General features: G+C 42.6%; 1 protein-coding gene across 6 annotated transcripts in view; it reads left to right on the top strand.

Moving 5' to 3' along the window:
• Positions 1-18,753, top strand: part of ABLIM1 (actin binding LIM protein 1) — a 330,589-nt gene that overhangs the window by 110,643 nt on the left and 201,193 nt on the right. Inside the window, exon 1 of one of the 6 annotated variants that reach the window (XM_055560660.1) lies at positions 4,503-5,265. The exons of 4 other annotated variants lie outside the window; for them this stretch is intronic. In XM_055560660.1, the coding sequence (XP_055416635.1) occupies positions 5,022-5,265 (244 nt within the window). In that variant the 5' untranslated portion in view covers positions 4,503-5,021. Of the gene's footprint in view, positions 1-4,502; positions 5,266-18,753 lie in introns of those variants that run through there. One more of the 6 variants, XM_055560661.1, reaches the window with a different exon arrangement.

The raw sequence follows: 18,753 nt of genomic DNA, 5'->3' as shown, positions 1-18,753 counted from the left end.
GCTTACTCTGTTCTGCTCAGCAGCAAAGACCATCCCAAAGACTGTGAGCTTCTGCAGGTGTTTTAAGTGGACTTGCTGAGCTCTTGTGTTTGCTCACTTCTGATTAAAACAAAACCCCAAACTGAAAAGCCGGTGACCTCCTTGTCACTGATGAAACCACAGGCGGTAAATTCATTGTAAAACTAAATCCCATAAAAATTAGCATTAAAAAAAATTGGCATTTAAAAAATTTTTTATTGGAGTAGAGTTGCTTTGCAATGTTGTGTTAATTTCTGCTGTACAGCAAAGTGAATCAGCTACGTGTTTACATATATCCTCTCTGCTTTGGATTTCCTTGCCAATGTAATTTTCTCTCTTAAAATTTTTTTTTCTTATCAAAAAGCAGATAAATTTTAGCAGATGATTTAAAGGTGGAGGAGGGACATTTGTCTGGAAAAATATAAAGACTTAAATCATTACATGGAATAAAGTCAGAATTCCTTTGCACAGAATTGCAGGGATTGACCTGTGACTGGTGAATTAAGAGTAGTTAAGGCATCTGTCCTCTAAGCACTGTGTAACCCCCAAAGTGCTTGGCTCTGAGGCTGGGGTTCATCTCACTATTGAGGTTCTACAGTGTGTAAAGGCAGAATGCCCAGGGTCTCTCAGGGCTGGGTTGAAGCTCCTGGTTAATTTTGCCACTGACAGTTCTTTTCATTGCTTATCATAGACGAGCTTGTTTAGAAGCAATGGAACTGTTGCTAGCAGTGTTAGGAATGCCTATCTGATAAGATATGCAGGCCACCCAAGCAAATTATGCATTTGTAGTTAGCATTAGCTTCATAGTGTAGAGTTTGTGATACCTTCTTTTATAACCACATGAACCGTCCCAGAAGCCACTCCACTCCTTTGTAAATGCTGTGACTGTAATTTGACATGAACTGTGGCAAGAGGCTGATGTTGGTACAGCAATGGAAGACATGGGTCCACTGGCGCTTCTTTAAGGATCTTCTCTATACTGTGTTTTCATGGCTGTTGTGTAGGTTCCACTGAAAAAAATATTTTTAATACTGGAGGTGTGGCCTCTGCTGGGTGTTTACCATGAGCTACATGGAAGAGGTTAAGCTAAGAACTCTAGGCCCTGTACAAAGTAGAATGTAGCTCCTGGGTGCCCACTGTCAGAGCTGGCCCCAACCCCCAAGCAGCCAGTATCTGAATTCTTCTCTTTTCACCACCTGAAAAATAAGTCAGCACCTCACATTTACATATAATCAGACTGTCTTTAAGAGCAAAAAAACCTTTGGTGTTCTCATCAGCCTTCTTTATGATTCATCCTGATTTAAATTCATTAAGTAGATAAAACTTCTTATATATAATCCTTTTATTGAAGAATTTAATTTTTTCCCCTTGTGTAGTCTGTCAGAACATAGCCACTTTTTAACTACGTATATGGATCTATGCTGCTGCTGCTGCTAAGTCGCTTCAGTCGTGTCCAACTCTGTGCAACCCCATAGATGGCAGCCCACCAGGCTCCCCCGTCCCTGGGATTCTCCAGGCAAGAACACTGGAGTGGGTTGCCATTTCCTCCAATGCATGAAAGTGAAAAGTCAAAGTGAAGTCGCTCAGTCGTGTCCGACTCCTAGCGACCCCATGGACTGCAGCCTACCAGGCTCCTCCGTCCAAGGGATTTTCCAGGCAAGAGTACTGGAGTGGGGTGCCAGTGCCTTCTCCAATATGGATCTATAAACTTGTCCAAAACTTGAGGAGTGGGCTGACTAGATTCTACTGATACAACAGCTGAGCCCTGAGATGGAGTCAGCGCTATAGGATTCGTTTTAGGGGGCAATGCTTGACAGATTCAGGGACCAAGAAGGCAGGACAGCTTTGTTATAGAATAGTTATACTTTTGCTATAGAAAGATGCTGGATTAAAAAAAAATCCGTCTAAAGTCTGTGTTTGTGAATCATTAGTGTATCCTAGAGCCTATGTTTTGAGTGACTGTGTCTGGCTTCTCTATATAAGCAAGTATATATGTTTCACAAATGGACCATGTGAACAAACATGTAAGCAGATAGATCTTCTCAGGTTCTCAGTTTGCAAAGAGCAGTCCTATAGGAAAGAAGGAATTAATGGTTTAGGGCAGAGGTTCTGACATGTAGTATGTTTATTAGAAAAACATAAAAGAACCGAGTAAGTCTATAGGGCCTCAGGCATCTGTGTTTTAAACAGATTGGTTTAGGAACCACACTTTGGAAAAATTTGATAAAATACCTTAATTGTACATCCTAAGGCTCTTTGAAATAAACAAGAAATAGAACACATACAGCGTGTTTTGTTGTTGTCATTTAGTCACTCAGTCGTGTCTGACTCTTTGTGACCCCATGGACTGTAACCCTCCAGGCTCCCCTGTCCATGGGATTCTCCAGGCAAGAATACTGGAGTGGGTTGCCATTTCCTCCTCCAGGGGATCTTGCCAACTCAGGGATCGAACCCAGGTCTTTTGTATTGCAGGTGGATTCTTTACTGTCTGAGCCTCCAGGGAAGCCCAAGAATACTGGAATGGGTAGCCAGCCATTTCCTTCTCCAGGGGATCTTCCCAACTCAGGGATTGAATCCACGTCTCCTGCATTACAGGTGGATTCTTTACCGCTGAGCCAGCAGGGAAGAACACCCTGTTTTACCTACTTCAAATGCTGTTTTTAGAGGAAGATCTTGGAAGGATTTTTTTCTGGGGCAATGTTGATATAGGACTTAATCCTCCAAATTTAAGAAGAGAAATTTCAGCATGTGACTACCCTACTAGAAGCTTCCACACTTGCACCCTCTGTATCCCTGGCCCAATCTGGATGCCTCTGGGGCAGTCTATCTCTATTCCCACTGTGCTTCCCACTGGCTTAGAATCATTCTAGCAAATTTGAATTCTCTGGTTCTTGAATTCTGTTGCCAAATCCTGCATTAAAGATTGTTATTCAGTTGTTAAGTTGTATTCAACTTTTTGAGATCCCATGGACTGCAGCACGCCAGGCTCCTCTATCCTCCGCTGTCTCCTGGAGTTTGCTCTAATTCATATCCATTGAGTTGATGATGCTATCTAACCATCTCACCCTCTGCCATCCTCTTCTCCTTTTCAGTCTTTCCCAGCATCAGGAGATTTTCCAATGAGTCAGTTCTCTGCATCAGGTAGCCAAAGTATTAGAACTTCAGCTTCAGCATCAGTCTTTCCAATGAATATTCGGGGTTGATTTCCTTTAGGATTGACTGGTTTGATCTCCTTGCAGGCCAGGGGACTCTCAGAGCCTTCTCCAGCACCACAATTCGAAAACATCAGTTCTTTAGCACTCAGCCTTCTTTATGGTCCAACTCTCACATCCGTACATAACTACTGGAAAAACCATAGCTTTCAGTATATGGACCTTTGTCAGCAAAGTAATGTCTCTGCTATTTATTATACTGTCTAGGTTTGTCATAGGTTTCCTTTCAAGGAGCAAGCATCTTTTAATTTTGTGGCTGCAGTCACCATCTGCTGTGTGATTTTGGAGCCCAAGAAAATAAAATCTGTCAATGCTTCCACTTTTTCCTTATATCTTTGCCATGAAGTGATGGGTCCAGATGCCATGATCTTTTTTTTTTTTTTAATGTTGAATTTCAAGTCAGCTTTTTCACTCTCCTCAATAAAAGAAGCAAATAATTCTTTTCTCTGCTTCATCCCTCTATGGCTTTATGGAAAGACCTGATGCCTGTGATAGAAACAGGTATAGCTTATGAGTCAGGAGACCTGACTCCATCCTGGGTGTGCTGTGTTGTCCTGGGAAAGCCAGTTAGTATCCCTAAGGCTTACCTTCTGCACCTTAAAATTAAAGGGCTGGAGAAGATCCCTGTTTCCTGAATGTTGCTCCTGATCTGGGGAACTTTGAGTAATACTGGGCCTCACCCCCAAAGAATCTCATTTAGAGGTCTGAGCTGGTGCCCCAGTCTCTGTATTTTTCAAAAGTTCTAGAGAAAATTCTTGCATGCAGTGATATTTGTAAACCATTGGAGTAGCTTATCTTTGAAGACCCTTCCAGCTCTATAATTCTATCCTGTTTAAAGTGTGTAAGGGTTTTATTGAAAAGAAAATGCTATTAGAATATAATATCCCAATGACAGGAGAAGGAGTGTGGTTTTATTCCCGCTGACTTGTGACTCTGGTGTGGTATTTCGGTCACATGTGCTTATTAACCTGACTGAGTGGATGTCAAGGGTAAAAAGTCATTACCAGGCTTTGTACATTGGCTGCTTTGTACATCAGCAGCCTAATTGTGTGATGCTGCTGTTCGCTTATAACTTTATTAATTCATGCAGCCACCTTCATGGTAATTCTCACTCATCATGTGATTCTGCTAGAGATTCTGCAGTAGCAGAAAACATGTGAAACAACGTTAAGAATATTATTGCCATTGGATTAATGGAAGGAGGCTGAAGGATTTTCATGACACCAGGGGGAGGGGAGGGGTTTCCCGGTAGAAAATGAGAAGGATTATTTACTGTGGCCTGGAGCTAGCTTGGTTGTTAGTTGTAACTGAAGAACTTTTCTTTAGCTCTCTCCTCCATGAGAGCTGAAACACGAGAGAACTTGGAATTACTATCCTGAATTTTTTCTGATATGCATTTTTAGATTCATATCAATAGATATGCCTATTCACAGCACTCTTACCAGATGATACTGAATATCCTAGGAATGTCTGTGGGTGAATCCTTTTCGCTATTGAAGCTACGTCCTTTCTCTTGCTCTGGATATTAATCTGATTTTTAACTATTCATTCATGTTTCAGACTAAAATAGTCTTGAGTTCCTGGTAGTTATTTTTTTTTTAACCTGATCATCTGTGTATACAGAGCTGTACCCTAAGCCCTTGAAGGTAATCACTTAAATACATCTTCCTTAATCTTCTTTGCTGGGCAGTGAGAGGAAAAAAAACAATAAGGAGTCAGGAGAGTTGTGGAGAAGCACAGCTTCTTGGGAGCCTGGTATCTATTTCTCATTTGTTTGCAATCTGTGCCAAGATGCCTTGCTTCCTTGGTTTAAAGTCTCTGGGGAAATTGTGCAACTCAGGGAAAGGCAAAGCCACCTCATCTGCGAAAACCAGCACCAGGGGCTCGTGCAAAAGGAGACTGGTTGTCGAGGATGTGAGTTTCCCCGGGCGCCCCGCCCCCGCTCGCAGGCGGGCCACCATCACTCATTTGTTGTATCTGCATCCTGATGTCTGCTGCACGTTTGAGCACTTGTTGAGCAACCCGGATCCTCTTGGTAAGTAAAAGAGCGCACTCTTGATACGGCTTTGTGTTTTGTGATTGGCATAAGTAATAAAGTACTGTCTAGAACCATTCTTCCATGATGTATTCTTCAAAAGAAACACTATCCTGGATACATAATTGATGGGGTGAGGGTGGGAGGAATGGAGAATGTAACATAAGTACAGTCATGGAACTAAATTCTGAGAGTGTTTTTGTCCATGATTTTACGATCTCAGTAACAAATATGTCTCTTTCCAAACTTGGTAGTTTGTTGTAGTTCAGTCACTCAGTCCTGTCCGACTCTTTGTGACCCCATGAACTCCAGCATGCCAGGCTTCCCTGTCCTTCACTAGCTCCCGGAATTTGCTCAAACTCATGTCCATTGAGTCAGCGATGCCATCCAACCATCTCATCCTCTGTTGTCCCCTTCTCCTCCTGCCCTCAGTCTTTCCCAGCATCAGGGTCTTTTCCAATGAGTCAGCTCTTTGTACTCTTTGTACTAATAACAGTCTATAACAGGAAGTGTGATGGGAAAGAGGGCTTCCCAGGTGGCATAGTGGTATAGAATCCACCTGCCAAGGTAGATGTGAGAGATATGGGTTCGATCCCTTGGGTTGGGAAGATCCCCTGGAGTAGGAAATGGTAACCGGCTCTAGTATTCTTGCCTGGAAAATTCCATGGACAGAGGAGACTGGTAGGCTACAGTCCATGGGCTTGCAAAGAGGTGGAAAAGAAAGATCTCTATTGATAGATGATTTTCTTTCATATAATATAGGATGAATGGAAAAGAAATAGTCAAGGCAACAGATTGCTACTAGTAAAAAAGGACCTAAGTGAAGTTGAGATCTAAATTGTGTTAACCACCTTAGGTATACTTATGAAATATTTAAAAAGAAAAGAAAAAGAAAGGATGTAAAATGTTGAGAACTTGTTGAGGCTTCTTTTCAGTGAAGCTTATTAGAAAGTGGTCACTTATCTATCGGCCTGGAAAAGAAGTTGAGAAAGCCCAGTCTGAGGACAAGAGTTATTACACTTAAGAGTTCTCAGACTTGGAAATTATGATTTCTTTATTGAGAAGATGCTCACTCCTTGTCAAAATCAGTACTAGAATTCATATAGGAAGCAGAAGGCTATTAGACATGGTCCCTATAAACATGTGAAGATGACCCCAAAGAGCAAGAAAACAGAATATATACCGGATAATTCTTTGCTAGAGAGGATGGCACGATTGGATTAAGACTAGGTCAGGGAAGGGAGTTAACTTATACTAGGGTGTTCTGTTTTCAATTAATTTTTGAACAGCTTTATTGAGATATTGAGATACTTTATTGAGATTCTTGTTCCTTGGAAGGAAAGCTATGACAAACCTAGACAGTGTATTAAAAAGCAGAGGCATCGCTTTGCTGACAAAGGTCTGTCTAGTCAAAGCTATGGTTTTTCCAGTAGTCATGTACGGATGTGAGAGTCGGACCATAAAGAAGACTGAGCACTGAAGAATTGAGGTTTTTGAACTGCAGTGCTGGATAAAACTATTGAAAGCCCCTTGGACTGCAAGGAAATCAAACCAATCAATCCTAAAGGAAATCAGTCCTGAATATTCACTGGAAGGACTGATGCTGAAGCGGAAGCTCCAGTACTTGGGCCACCTGATGTGAAGAACTGACTCATTGGAAAAGACCCTGATGCTGGGAAAGATGGAGGTCAGGAGGAGAAAGGGACAACAGAGGATGAGATGGTTGGATGGCATCATTGACTTAATGCACATGAGTTTGAGTAAACTCCTGGAGATAGTGAAGGACAGGGAAGCCTGGTGTGCTGCAGTCCATGGGGTTGCAAAGAGTCAGACACGACTGGGTGACTGAACAACAACAAATTGAGATACAATTCATATATCATGCAGTTCACCGAGAGGCTGGCTAGGAGATCAGTGTTAAGGCAGGACAGGATACTGATCTGACAGATGCAGACAGCTCTTTGACTCTCTCACTCTTTAACAGTCTTCATTTCACTACTCTAGGCTCATCCTTTTCAGGCGAGCAATGGGTAGGGATAGGAAAACCAAGACTTCTGCCCTCAGGCCTCTTACAAGCCACTCTAGGAGAAATTGGTTCAGAGCCAGCTGACCATGCATATTGCAGGAGTTTAAGGCACCTCTCTTAAATATTGGATTCCCATGCTGGTGGATACCTAAAGTCCCTTTATTGAGTTAAAAAAGTTAATTCATCAATTAGGGGTAAAAACAAAACATGTAACTTTCCTCTGGAACTAACAATTATGAATGAATTTGGTGCTTCTGTTCAGTGACTCTACTAAAAGAGATTCAAATAAAATGTTTCTGGAATGAGCTGTTGATGCTCATTAAAGAGATAAGGTCTGCCAGTAGAGAAGGCAGGAAGTCAGGAGGAGACTAGGTAACCTGTGGCCGAAGGAGAGTGTGCTGGACAATAGCTTGTCAGTAGTTTCAATCACAGGGGAACAAGAGAAGAGAAAGTATCAAAGAGAGCCTGGGTAAAGGAAAATGTAACCTTCTCTAGGGTATTGGTATCTTATTGGGGGCAGATAAGGAAATCTGGGGAATTAGTTCAGTGTGTGGGCTTTGGGGTTGGACATTTCAGAATTTAAGTTCCAACTCTTCAACTTATTCAATGTGTTGTTTTTGGGAAATTAATGTCTCCAAGTGACAATTTCCCCATCTGTAAGGTATGCAGAAGAATGCACACTTCACATGATTGCTAGGAGCAGGTCCATCCCCAGGGCATATGGGTTCCTGGGCAAATAGTTTTTGTGGAGATCCTGTTTATATAAACAGTTTTAGTCACTCCAAGTCAATGTGTCAACAGCCCAAGCCTGCTCAATCAAGGTTAAAAAACACCATGCCAGCCTCAAAGAGTGATTGTTCACCAAACTCCCCTCCTGGAATTGAGCTGACTCTAGCTGACTCCAACTCCTGGCTGGCTAGAGTGCCTCTAGGCATCTGGTCAACCCCCTGCACAGCATGGGAGGGACACAGAGGATCATCAGAGAGAGCTCCAAAGAGGAGGCTGGACTGCCCGGCCTAGATAGCACGGCTGGCTCCAGCCCAGGCACCAGAAAGAGATTTAGATATATTTTTCCTCCTGTCTCTTTATTTTTTAAAAAAACCTTTTTATTTTGTATTGGGATATGTGTGTGCATGTGCATTAAGTTATGTCCAGCTCTTTGCGACCCCATGGACTGTAGTCCATCAGGCTCCTCTGTCCATGGAACTTTCCAGGCAAGAATACTGGAGGGAGTTGCCATTTCCTTCTCCAGGGGATCTTCCCAATGCAGGGATCACACCCCTGTCTTTTGCTTCTCCTGCATTGGCAGGCCGGTTCTTTACCAGCTGAGCCACCAGGGAAGCCCCTGTATTGGGATATAGCCAATTAACAATGCAGTGATAGTTTCAGGTGAACAGCGAAGGGACTAAACCATACACATACATTTATATATTCTCTCCCAAATTGCTCTCCCTTCCAGGTTGCCGCATAACACTGAGCAGAGTTCCATGTGCTCTACAGTAGGTTCTTTCTGGTTGTCCATTTTAAATGTAGCGGTGTGTACTTGTCTGTCCCAAGCTCCCTAACTATGCCTTTCCTCCATCTTTCCCCCCCAACCCAGCAACCATAAGTTCATTCTCTGGGGACTTAAGTTTTTTTTAAAACATAAGGATGTTTATTGTTTATATAACAATAATTCCAGTTCCAGTGTTGTTTCTGCAGCTTCATAATGGGGACTTAGACATGTTTGAGGAAGGCATGGTTTAGGGCCAGGACCTGTGCTTGCTTGAGTCTAAGGGCAGCACTGATTATAAGGATTAAACAAGAACATGCACATCAGAGGTGTTTGCTATAGTGATACACACAAGCACCCACTAAATTTTAACTATAATAAAAGTACGATGAAATCATTCATTATTTTGCAAGCAATGATTTCTATTGTTTGTCTTCCATGGCTGTAAACCAATAGAAGTCCAGTTTCCAGGGCTGCTGGGGCCCAGGAGTATACACACAGCACAGGAAGTGTGGTTCCCAGGAAGCCACTATGTGAACTTAAAGTATCCTTTTTAGGACAGGTGCTTGAAGGAAGCCCCCTTCTCCTGTAGTCATCTGTGTTCCTGGGTGAGCAAAGCCCCACAGTGCTCAGGGGCAGCTCCTGGCAGGACACTCAGATATTTGGCAGAGGCCTCCTGCAGCTGCCAGAAGGACCTCAAGATGCCGCAACTTCCTGTTTTTGTCTGGGACTCACTCCTGTTTTGAGCTGTGCAGGGCTCCACCTATGTGTCTCTCTCCTTTGTCATGCTCAAAACAACCCCTGGAAGTCACTAGAGAAGGAACTGTTTTCCCCATTTCAGAACAGGAAAGGAATTGGCAAGAAACTGGATGTGTAGACAAAGCAAATAGATAAGTGAACATAAAAAACAGTTTCTGCGTGTGGATCTGATTGTTAGCTCTGATCGTGGATGCCATACCATTCTAGAACCAGGGTCATTCACTGAGGGCCTGCTGTGTGTCCAACGTTGTGCGAAGTGCTTTATAAGCTCCCCCATTTAACATTCTTAAAAACTCAACAAAGCAAGCACTACTTTCATTTTCATTTTACAGATGAGGAGAGTGAGGCATATGCAGTTAAGAAACGTGCTAAAAGTCATGTAGGTACTAAGTGAAAGAGCTAGATTTGGACTCTGGTTGGCTTGACACCCAAGTTCATGGTCTTAAACCATGATGCTGTAAGGCCTCAACCTGGGAGCTTAAGGTCAGGTCATCCATAGAAATTGCTTATCTTTGGCACACTTTAATTTTGTAAATAATAGTGCTGATGAAGTACTTTAATAACTCAGATCTGAAGATTCTCTTATCAAATAAATTGGTTTTTCAAGGAAAATTAGCAAACATTTCTTTTTCCTAGTTCATGATTACAAGCTCTCTGTATGGGGTTTTCTCATCACCTTCCAGTAGAAACTTAGAGTAAGTTTCTGAACCTGTGTTTCTCTGACCTCCTGAGCTTTTGGGTCCAGTACAAATGAAAGAGGCATATTTAGGGCAATTGCCTTCTCAGCAAACAAACAAGAAGAGACTGGCACTGTTATCAAAAGCCCTAAGGTTATAATGAAGGGATTCAATGATTATGTTGTCAGCTGAGTCTACATCCCAAAGCAGAAAGTTCTGGACTGAATACCAGTGACCAAAACAGAATTGACAGTCCCCTCCCTGGTAAAGCAGTTCATATCCCCTAAAATAGAAGGTGATTTTGCTCTGGTTCAGGGACCTGCTGTGTCCCCCCATTATCGTCTGTACCCCTCCTAGGTCTGTCTTCATTTGGAATGGTCTGTCTCCCTAAGGGACTTTCTTGTGGCTCAGCTGGTAAAGAATCCACCTGCAATGCAGCAGACCTGGGTTCAGTCCCTGGGTTGGGAAGATCCCCTGGAGAAGGGAAAGGCTACCCACTCCAGTATACTGAGATTTACCGTGTAACTGAGAGAACATCATAGGTGATTAATACATTGTTGTTTCCTGTTTTGTTATATGTTCATGGCATGTAACTCATGTGGTTCTCTAACTTTCTGTCCCTTCTCATCCCATCTGCTGTCATCAGTCCCATCCCCATGGGTCACACATTGATGTCAAAGGGCCAAGGGAAGGTCTTGCTGCTGCTGCTGCTGCTGCTAAGTCGCTTCAGTCGTGTCTGACTCTGACCCCATAGATGGCAACCCACTAGGCTCCCCTATCCCTGGGATTCTCCAGGCAAGAACACTGGAGTGGGTTGCCATTTCCTTCTCCAATGCATGAAAGTGAAAAGTGAAAGTGAAGTCACTCAGTCGTGCCCAACTCTTAGCAACCCCATGGACTGCAGCCTACCAGGCTCCTCCATCCATGGGATTTTCCAGGCAAGAGTACTGGAGTGGGGTGCCATTGCCTTCTCCAAGGGAAAGTCTTGGGCACTGTCAAAGACTAAAAAGGGACTCTGTTGTCCACAGTTTGAGGAGTGTATCTCCCAAAGCTCTGTGGGGCTTTTCTATTGCATCTTCCTGGTGTTATTGAGATGCTGTGTTGGAAAATGTTTTAAATACTTGGCAAATCTCAGACTCAATGGTGAAGACCCCTATCTACCCCACCTTAAATCGGAGAGCGGTGTTTGACTTCTGGCCATAAAAAATGTTTCCCAGAAGCTGTGATAAGGAGCAATATCTGGTTTCTCCCGTCAGCCCTGCCATCTTCCCTGCCAGCTGCATGAGTGGCTGGCTGGATACAAAGCAGTGACAGGCACCTGGCATTGGCGAGGCGATGCCCTCAGCCATGGTCTTCGTTCCTCCACACACCCGGCCACCAGGGCCTCATCGTTTGTTGACGGGAAGTGGTTCCCTAGTCTCTTGAGGTGGGAAATGATAATGAGTGGTTTCTTCTAAATCTTGGGAGGGCATGGAAGGAGAGATTAGGTTTTCAGCTGTTAATAGGTGGTAAATCATTAGACAGGGCTTCCACAGAGGCTCAGTGGTGAAGAGTCTGTCTGTAATGCTAGGGCTGGAGGAGTTCTGTCTGTAATGCAGGTTCGATCCCTGGGTTGGGAAGATCCCCTGGAGGAGGAAATGACAATCCACTCCAGTATTCTTGCCTGGAGGATCCCATGGACAGAGGAGCCTGGCAGGCAACACAGTCCATGGGGTCGCAAAGGGTCGGACTTGACTGAAGCGACTTAGCATGCATGCAAAGCATTAGACAGCCAGCATTTTTTCATTGATTTATAGTTATCTATAACCCCTGTTAACTTCCAAAAGCTCCTGCCTGTTCCATTAGTTTAATCATATTTCCCAGAATCAGAATTTCAAGCCCTTGACGGTCAGACCTTGCCTTTCTACCATGTTCAACCATTACCCCACCCCCAACAACACTCACAGCAGATGTCTTTGTCACAGATGTCTCAAGGGCCTTTCCCCATGGGTCTCACTGTGTTATGTTCTGCTGCCTGGTGTAGCCTTCCTTGTTCCTCTGACTCTCAGGTGGAATTTGCTTTAAGCTTTTCCTTCTCTGGGCAGGCTTGTCTTACTTCTTGCCTCATCCTCTCCATGATGTACAGTATCCCATGTATGAACTCTGGGAGAACTCTGTTAGACCTGCCTCTTTATAGGCCTGTCTTATTTAGTACACTGTGAGGTCCTCTCTCGGAGAAGGCAGTGGCATCCCACTCCAGTACTCTTGCCTGAAAATCCCATGAATGGAGGAGCCTGGTAGGCTGCAGTCCATGGGGTCACTAAGAGTTGGGCACGACTGAGTGACTTCACTTTCACTTTTCACTTTCATGCATTGGAGAAGGAAATGGCAACCCACTCCAGTGTTCTTGCCTGGAGAATCCCAGGGATGGGGGAGCCTGGTGGGCTGCCGTCTATGGGGTCGCACAGAGTCAGACATGACTGAAGAGACAGCAGCAGCAGCAGCAGAGGTCCTCTCTGAGAGTGTGGACGGAGCCACATTTCAATTTTTACTCTATGATAGTACCTGGCATGGAAAAAGACTGTAAATGTATGAGTAAAGAAATAAACTGATGCTTGTAGAAATCAAATCACTATGTTAGAAGACAGTGGGCTTAAAATTATCCCCTCCCTTCAAGCAGTTTGGTGCAGTGGCCGCGGTTCCGGGGCTGTGGGGTCAGGCTAACCTGCCAAGTTCAAAATCCAGTACCATTCCTTTTAGATGTTGTGACTTAGATGCAATACTTTGTGTTTTTGAGCCTTAGTTTTATCACTTGTCAAATGTGGATAATACTACCATATGGCTGTAATGGTGTGAGGACTGAAATAAAATAGAAATATGAAAGAAGAGGATAAACTGGTATTAGTAGCTTCTCAAGAACCTTTTCCCTCTTTCCTCTTCTCCCCTGCTCAAATGTGGGAGAAGCAAAATAAATTCTTAGGTAATAAATACGATTAGTTTTCCAAGCAAGGCAAGATAACCTGGACCTGGGGATGGCCAGGGAAATAGAAAGTAGGATTTGAGCTACAAAATAGAAAAGACATACCCAGAGTATGAGCAGAAAGAAATATTCCAGTGAAATGAGATTGAAAAGAAAAAAGAAGACATTTTTCACTTCATTCACGGCCTCTCTTTGCTTGGTCTAGCCTTAAGGTTTTGATAGGTTTCTTTGTTTTTATTTATTTAGTTTTGGTCTAGGAATATGGATGAGTAATTTATTTTCACAGGAAGGTGTTCCCATCTAGTTTTCTTCCTTGAGTAACTGCATATGCTGAAATGCCCCCATTAGTTTTAATTATATGTACTTAAAAACTGATTTTATTTGACGTCAGAGAATAAGGCAATCTGTTTTATTGTTTAGCATTCAGATATTTTTTCCTGGCTTAAACTTTTTTTTTGATTCTTCCTAAGAGTGGCCTACCTTCATAGAAACCCTGATTAAGCATCATTTGATCCCAGTGAATCTGGAGTATGACCCAGTGCTTATCATTATAGATGCCTGTTACCTTGGTAAATCAGCCATGAATCTGGACTGGCCCTTGGATGCATGATGAAGGCAGCCAATAGGAAGGCAGCAGCATAGTCTGCTTACTATTCTTGATGTACCCAGGAGAGTGGTGATTTCTTTTTGTACTTCCAGAAGGTACCACATTCAACATGTTAGAGAAATCCTCTGTAGAATCAGAATTCATAGGACCTTCAAACTAATATGTCAGAACTATAGAAGGACTATGGTATGCCTTAGAATTCTAGATGTTTCGTAAATATGGAAATAAAAGTTTGACATCAACATCTTCCTACCGGGAGTGGGAGACTGAGGTCCAAAGAAGTGAAATGACTTTTGCCAGTTCTGTTAGATAAATTAGTGGTGGAATTACATGAAGAACTGGCCTTCTTTCTCTCTGCTTAACACTACAAAAGAGAAGACCAATGGGTTATCAAAAATTGTTTTAGTTTAGTTTGAGATTCACCTCAGGTGAAACTTTCCTTTGAATCTTTTCAAGACGTCCCTTCTTTGGGGAATATCACACAAATGCCCATTTATGGAAAAGTATTTACACATTTATGCACTCTTATGCTTGGCAACCCACTCCAGTATCCTTGCCTGGGAAATCCCATGGACAGAGGAGCCTGGCATGCTACAATCCATGGGGTCACAAAGAATTGTACACGACTTAGCGACTGAAAAACAACAACATAATGCTTGGTTGTATCTATCTGTCTGCGTATCTCTCTTTGCTGAGTAGTAAGGTTCTTATTTGCAAGAAAATTGTTTTAACAGGCTTTGCTTCTCTAGTATATAATATATACTGTGCTTGGTGAATAAACACATTTCATACATTTAAAAAATTGATATAATTCACATGCCATAAAAATATACCATTATATCGTGTACAATTCTGTGGTTTTTAGTATAGTCACAAAGTTGTGCAAACATCACCACCATCTAATTCCAGAGCATGTTCATCACCCCGAAAAATGACCCTGTAACCATTAGCTCCATCCCTTCATTCTTTCTGGAGAAGACTCTTGAGGGTCCCTTGGACTGCAAGGAGATCCAACCAGTCCATTCTAAAGGAGATCAGCCCTGGGTGTTCTTTGGAAGGAATGATGCTAAAGCTGAAACTCCAGTACTTTGGCCACCTCAGGCGAAGAGTTGACTCCTTGGAAAAGACCCTGATCCTGGGAGGGATTGGGGGCAGGAGGAAAAGGGGGCAACAGAGGATGAGATGGCTGGATGGCATCACCGACTTGATGGACGTGAGTCTGAGTGAACTCCGGGAGTTGGTGATGGACAGGGAGGCCTGGCGTGCTGTGATTCATGGGGTCGCAAAGAGTCAGACACGAGTGAGCGACTGACCTGACCTGAACTGAACTGAACCATTAGCAGTCACCCCTGTTACCAACACTCCCCAGCCCTTGGGAACTCCTGGTCTATTTTCTGGCTCTGGGTTTGCCTGTTCTGGACATTTCCTGTAACTGGAATTACACAGCAAGTGGCCTTTTGTATGTGGCTGCTTTTGCTTAGCATCATGTTTTCACACTTCACTGGTGTTTAACGTGTATTACTGCTTCATCCCTTTTTATGGATGAGTAATATCCCATTGTATGGATACACCACAGTGTATTTATTCACCAGCTGATGGACATTTGGGTTGTTTCTGCTCTAGGCTATTAAGAATAATGCTGGTATGAACACATGTATACAACTTTTTGTATGGACATAAGACGTACGTTTTCCATTTTCTTGGAATACCTAAAAGTGGGGTTGCTGGGTCATATGTTATCACTATTTGTTGTTGTTGTTGTTTGTTTGTTTTGGCCATGTCATGTGGAATGCAAGATCTTAGTTTCCTGACGGGATCAAACCCACGCAGCCTGCATTGGGAGCAGAGAGTCTTAACCTCTGGACTGCCAGGGAAGTCCCTGTTAACTCTGTGTTTAACTTTTTGAGGAACTGTCAGACTGTTTTCCCCAGTGGGAAAACACTATTTTGCATTAAAATTGCCCTTAATATAACTTCAAATTAAGTCAGAATTTTTCCCCCAATATGAAATAACCTATTTTCTCTAAAGTGAAAAATCTCATTTTTACATTCATACCTGTTGGTACCCTGTACCTTAATCTTCAAATCCTTGTATATCCCTACAATTGTTTAAATGTTTACTTATGTATTTGTCTGTGTTGTGTCTTAATTGTGGCATGTAGGATCCTTAGTTTGTCATAGAACTCTCAGTTGCTGCATGTGGGATCTAGCTTCTTGATCAGGGATAGAACCCCAGTGACCCTGCATTGGGAGCACAGAGTCTTAGCCACTGGGCCACCAGTTAAGTTCCTATCCCTATAACGCAAAGGTCTGCAAACACATTACGTAAAGGAAGGTAGGCTCTTTACTCGATGATATTAGTTAGCTGGTTTTGCTATTCCTCTGCAGGTGCCTTAGGATAGCCTCCAAATTGCGTTTGGTTGCTGTTAAAAGATCTTTCCTCATCCAAGTTCTGTAGCCATAGATAGCAACCAGAATGAATCAGAGGATGTCAGAGACGTTCTGACTCACAATGCCCAGAAACATCCCGCTCACAGAGGTTTGCATGTGGTGCGGTGGAAAGGGAGCATTCTCATGACACGAAAGAGGCCCCTGGGGATAAAGATGGGAAGAAAGTCAAATCGTTAGAGCCACTGCCAGCAACCAGCTTTCTCCCTTTCTGCCTGGCCTGCCCCGGATCATGCTGTCAGGTCATTTTTGGCATCACTAGAATATTCTAGGCTAGTTGACCTTTGCTCTTTGTGCAGGACACTTCCCAGTCTGTTTCCTATCACTGTTTTCCCTGAAGAGCTATCATGTGACCCTAGTATGCAGCTGCGTAAGTTCATCTGTTACCTTTTCCTCCGGCCAGACTTGTCCTCGGAGCAACACTGCAAATCTGTAACCGCTTGGTAGCTAGCCCCGTTGCAGGGATACTGGCTACTTAATAAATAACTGCCCTGTTGTTGAGGTCATCCATTGCTGCAATATTATCATTGGTGGAAATACTATGTGATGTTACTTTTTTTTAGTAATACTTCAACTGAACTTGAACTTGCATAGATCATGGTTTGGTTGGTCTATTTTAAGAGTTTAAAGAGGACGCAGGTAGGTACTTTCAACGAATTTCTTGGTTTCCTCTTTTATCTGGATACCAAGAGTAGTCCAGTTCATTTTCTTCTTCTTATTTACTTATTTATTTTTTTTACTTTACAATATTGTATTGGTTTTGCCATACATTGACATGAATCCACCACGGGTGTACATGCGTTCCCCATCCTGAACCCCCCTCCTACCTGCCTCCCCATACCATCCCTCTGGGTCATCCCAGTTCATTTTCTATCTGTAGCAACTGGTGAAAAGATGCAGGGCTCAACCAACTTTCTGTAACTCCTCCTGTATTTTGGGAGGATCACGTTCTATTAATACTTGAAACTTTTTCTATCTTTTTTGCTAAATGGCAAGCATTTTTCAAAACTTTACAGCATTTTCTCAGTATTTCTGATTCCCATCCCTTTCTACCTCCTTTTAAAGTTATTTCAGTACTTTCGCTACTTGTGTGACTAGAATGTAAGCTCAATGAGGGCTTAATCTAGGCATCTTTGATCTATGTCATCTTTGATCACTGTCAACTTTATGAAGTTTTGTGTATTGTAGATGTTCAGTAAATATTTTTAGCATAATTAGTGAATCAGTGATAATTTCTTTTCATTCTTCACTGAATTTTGCCCACTTTGCCTTCAACTGTATGATGCTATGACTTCATACTGTTTTTATAGCTTCCTTACTTTTTTCCACGTGTAAATTTAATAGTCAATGAAAATGAAAGTCAGTCGTATCTGACCGACTCTTTGTGACCCCGTGAACTATACAGTCCATAGAATTCTCTAGGCCAGATTACTGGAGAGGGTAGCATTTCCCTTCTCTAGGGGATCTTTCCAATGGGGACTGAACCCTGGTCTCCAGCATTGCAGGCAGATTCTTTACCAGCTGAGCCACAAGGGAAGCCCAATAGTCAATGAAGCATGTTGCCAAATGTTCAGCACTCTTAGTATGTTTTATTCAGGAAGGGAAAAATATATTGTGGGATCCAGATCCAATACCAAGGGAAATTTAAATTCTAAATATTTCCCTTCCTGTCCTCCCTCCAATCTCCCCAAACCCCAACAAATCCCATGCATATGCAGAGTGTTTCTATTTTGCTGGGGGATGGTGAGAAGGGAGGAAAGGAATAAAACTACCTTCTATACTGCTTTCAGAAATACAGCCAATGTGGCATATGGCATATAGTACTAGCACAGTCTTTGGTGGAATTGTAGCAATGTGAAACTATTTAAATTTTTAAAATGAAAGCCCAAGTATATATGGAAATACAGTAGAATAATATTATAAAATGACTCATTCCTACAGAACTTGATAAATTTCATAAATCACATCCTTCGCCGTAAAATATAACTGCAGGCTTAAAAGGCATTTAGGGGCATATTGATTTATGAGGCAGCTCTTAGTTCTGATCCCTGTAACCTGAATTAATCCAAGTAGCCTTGTTTACATATTTAAAGGAAGAAGCACTTGAGCACAGTGTGTGTGCATATAAATTCATTGTGTTTGTACAAAAAATGATCTAATTAATCACTGGTTCTCTTGAGAAAAAAATCATGCATTCTGTCTGATGAGCAAATTTGGTCTCTTCAGGGTATTGTTCTAGAATCTGTCTCTACCATTTAAAGCAAAGGACTAGAAAGTAATCAGTGGATCAAGACTAATTTTTCTCTTTTTAAGCATAAAAGTATAGATAACCTAGATTCTCTTTTATGTTGAAACTCTCCCCCCTCCAATCGACCCTGGAGACAAGGATTCAAGGACAAATCATGTATTTGAAAGATGATCCCAGGAAGCAATAACAGGGGAGTGAAGCCAGGGAAAGGTGAATTATCAAGCTAGTTAACAGTGTGGGCAGCCAAGGCTTAATTGATTGGGAACTCTGGTA

This window comes from Bubalus kerabau, chromosome 22 (assembly GCF_029407905.1).
Source record: "Bubalus kerabau isolate K-KA32 ecotype Philippines breed swamp buffalo chromosome 22, PCC_UOA_SB_1v2, whole genome shotgun sequence".
NCBI classification, from domain to species: domain Eukaryota; kingdom Metazoa; phylum Chordata; class Mammalia; order Artiodactyla; family Bovidae; genus Bubalus; species Bubalus kerabau.
The sequence above is the reverse complement of the archived record's forward strand: the minus strand, read 5'-3'. Positions and strand labels throughout refer to the sequence as shown.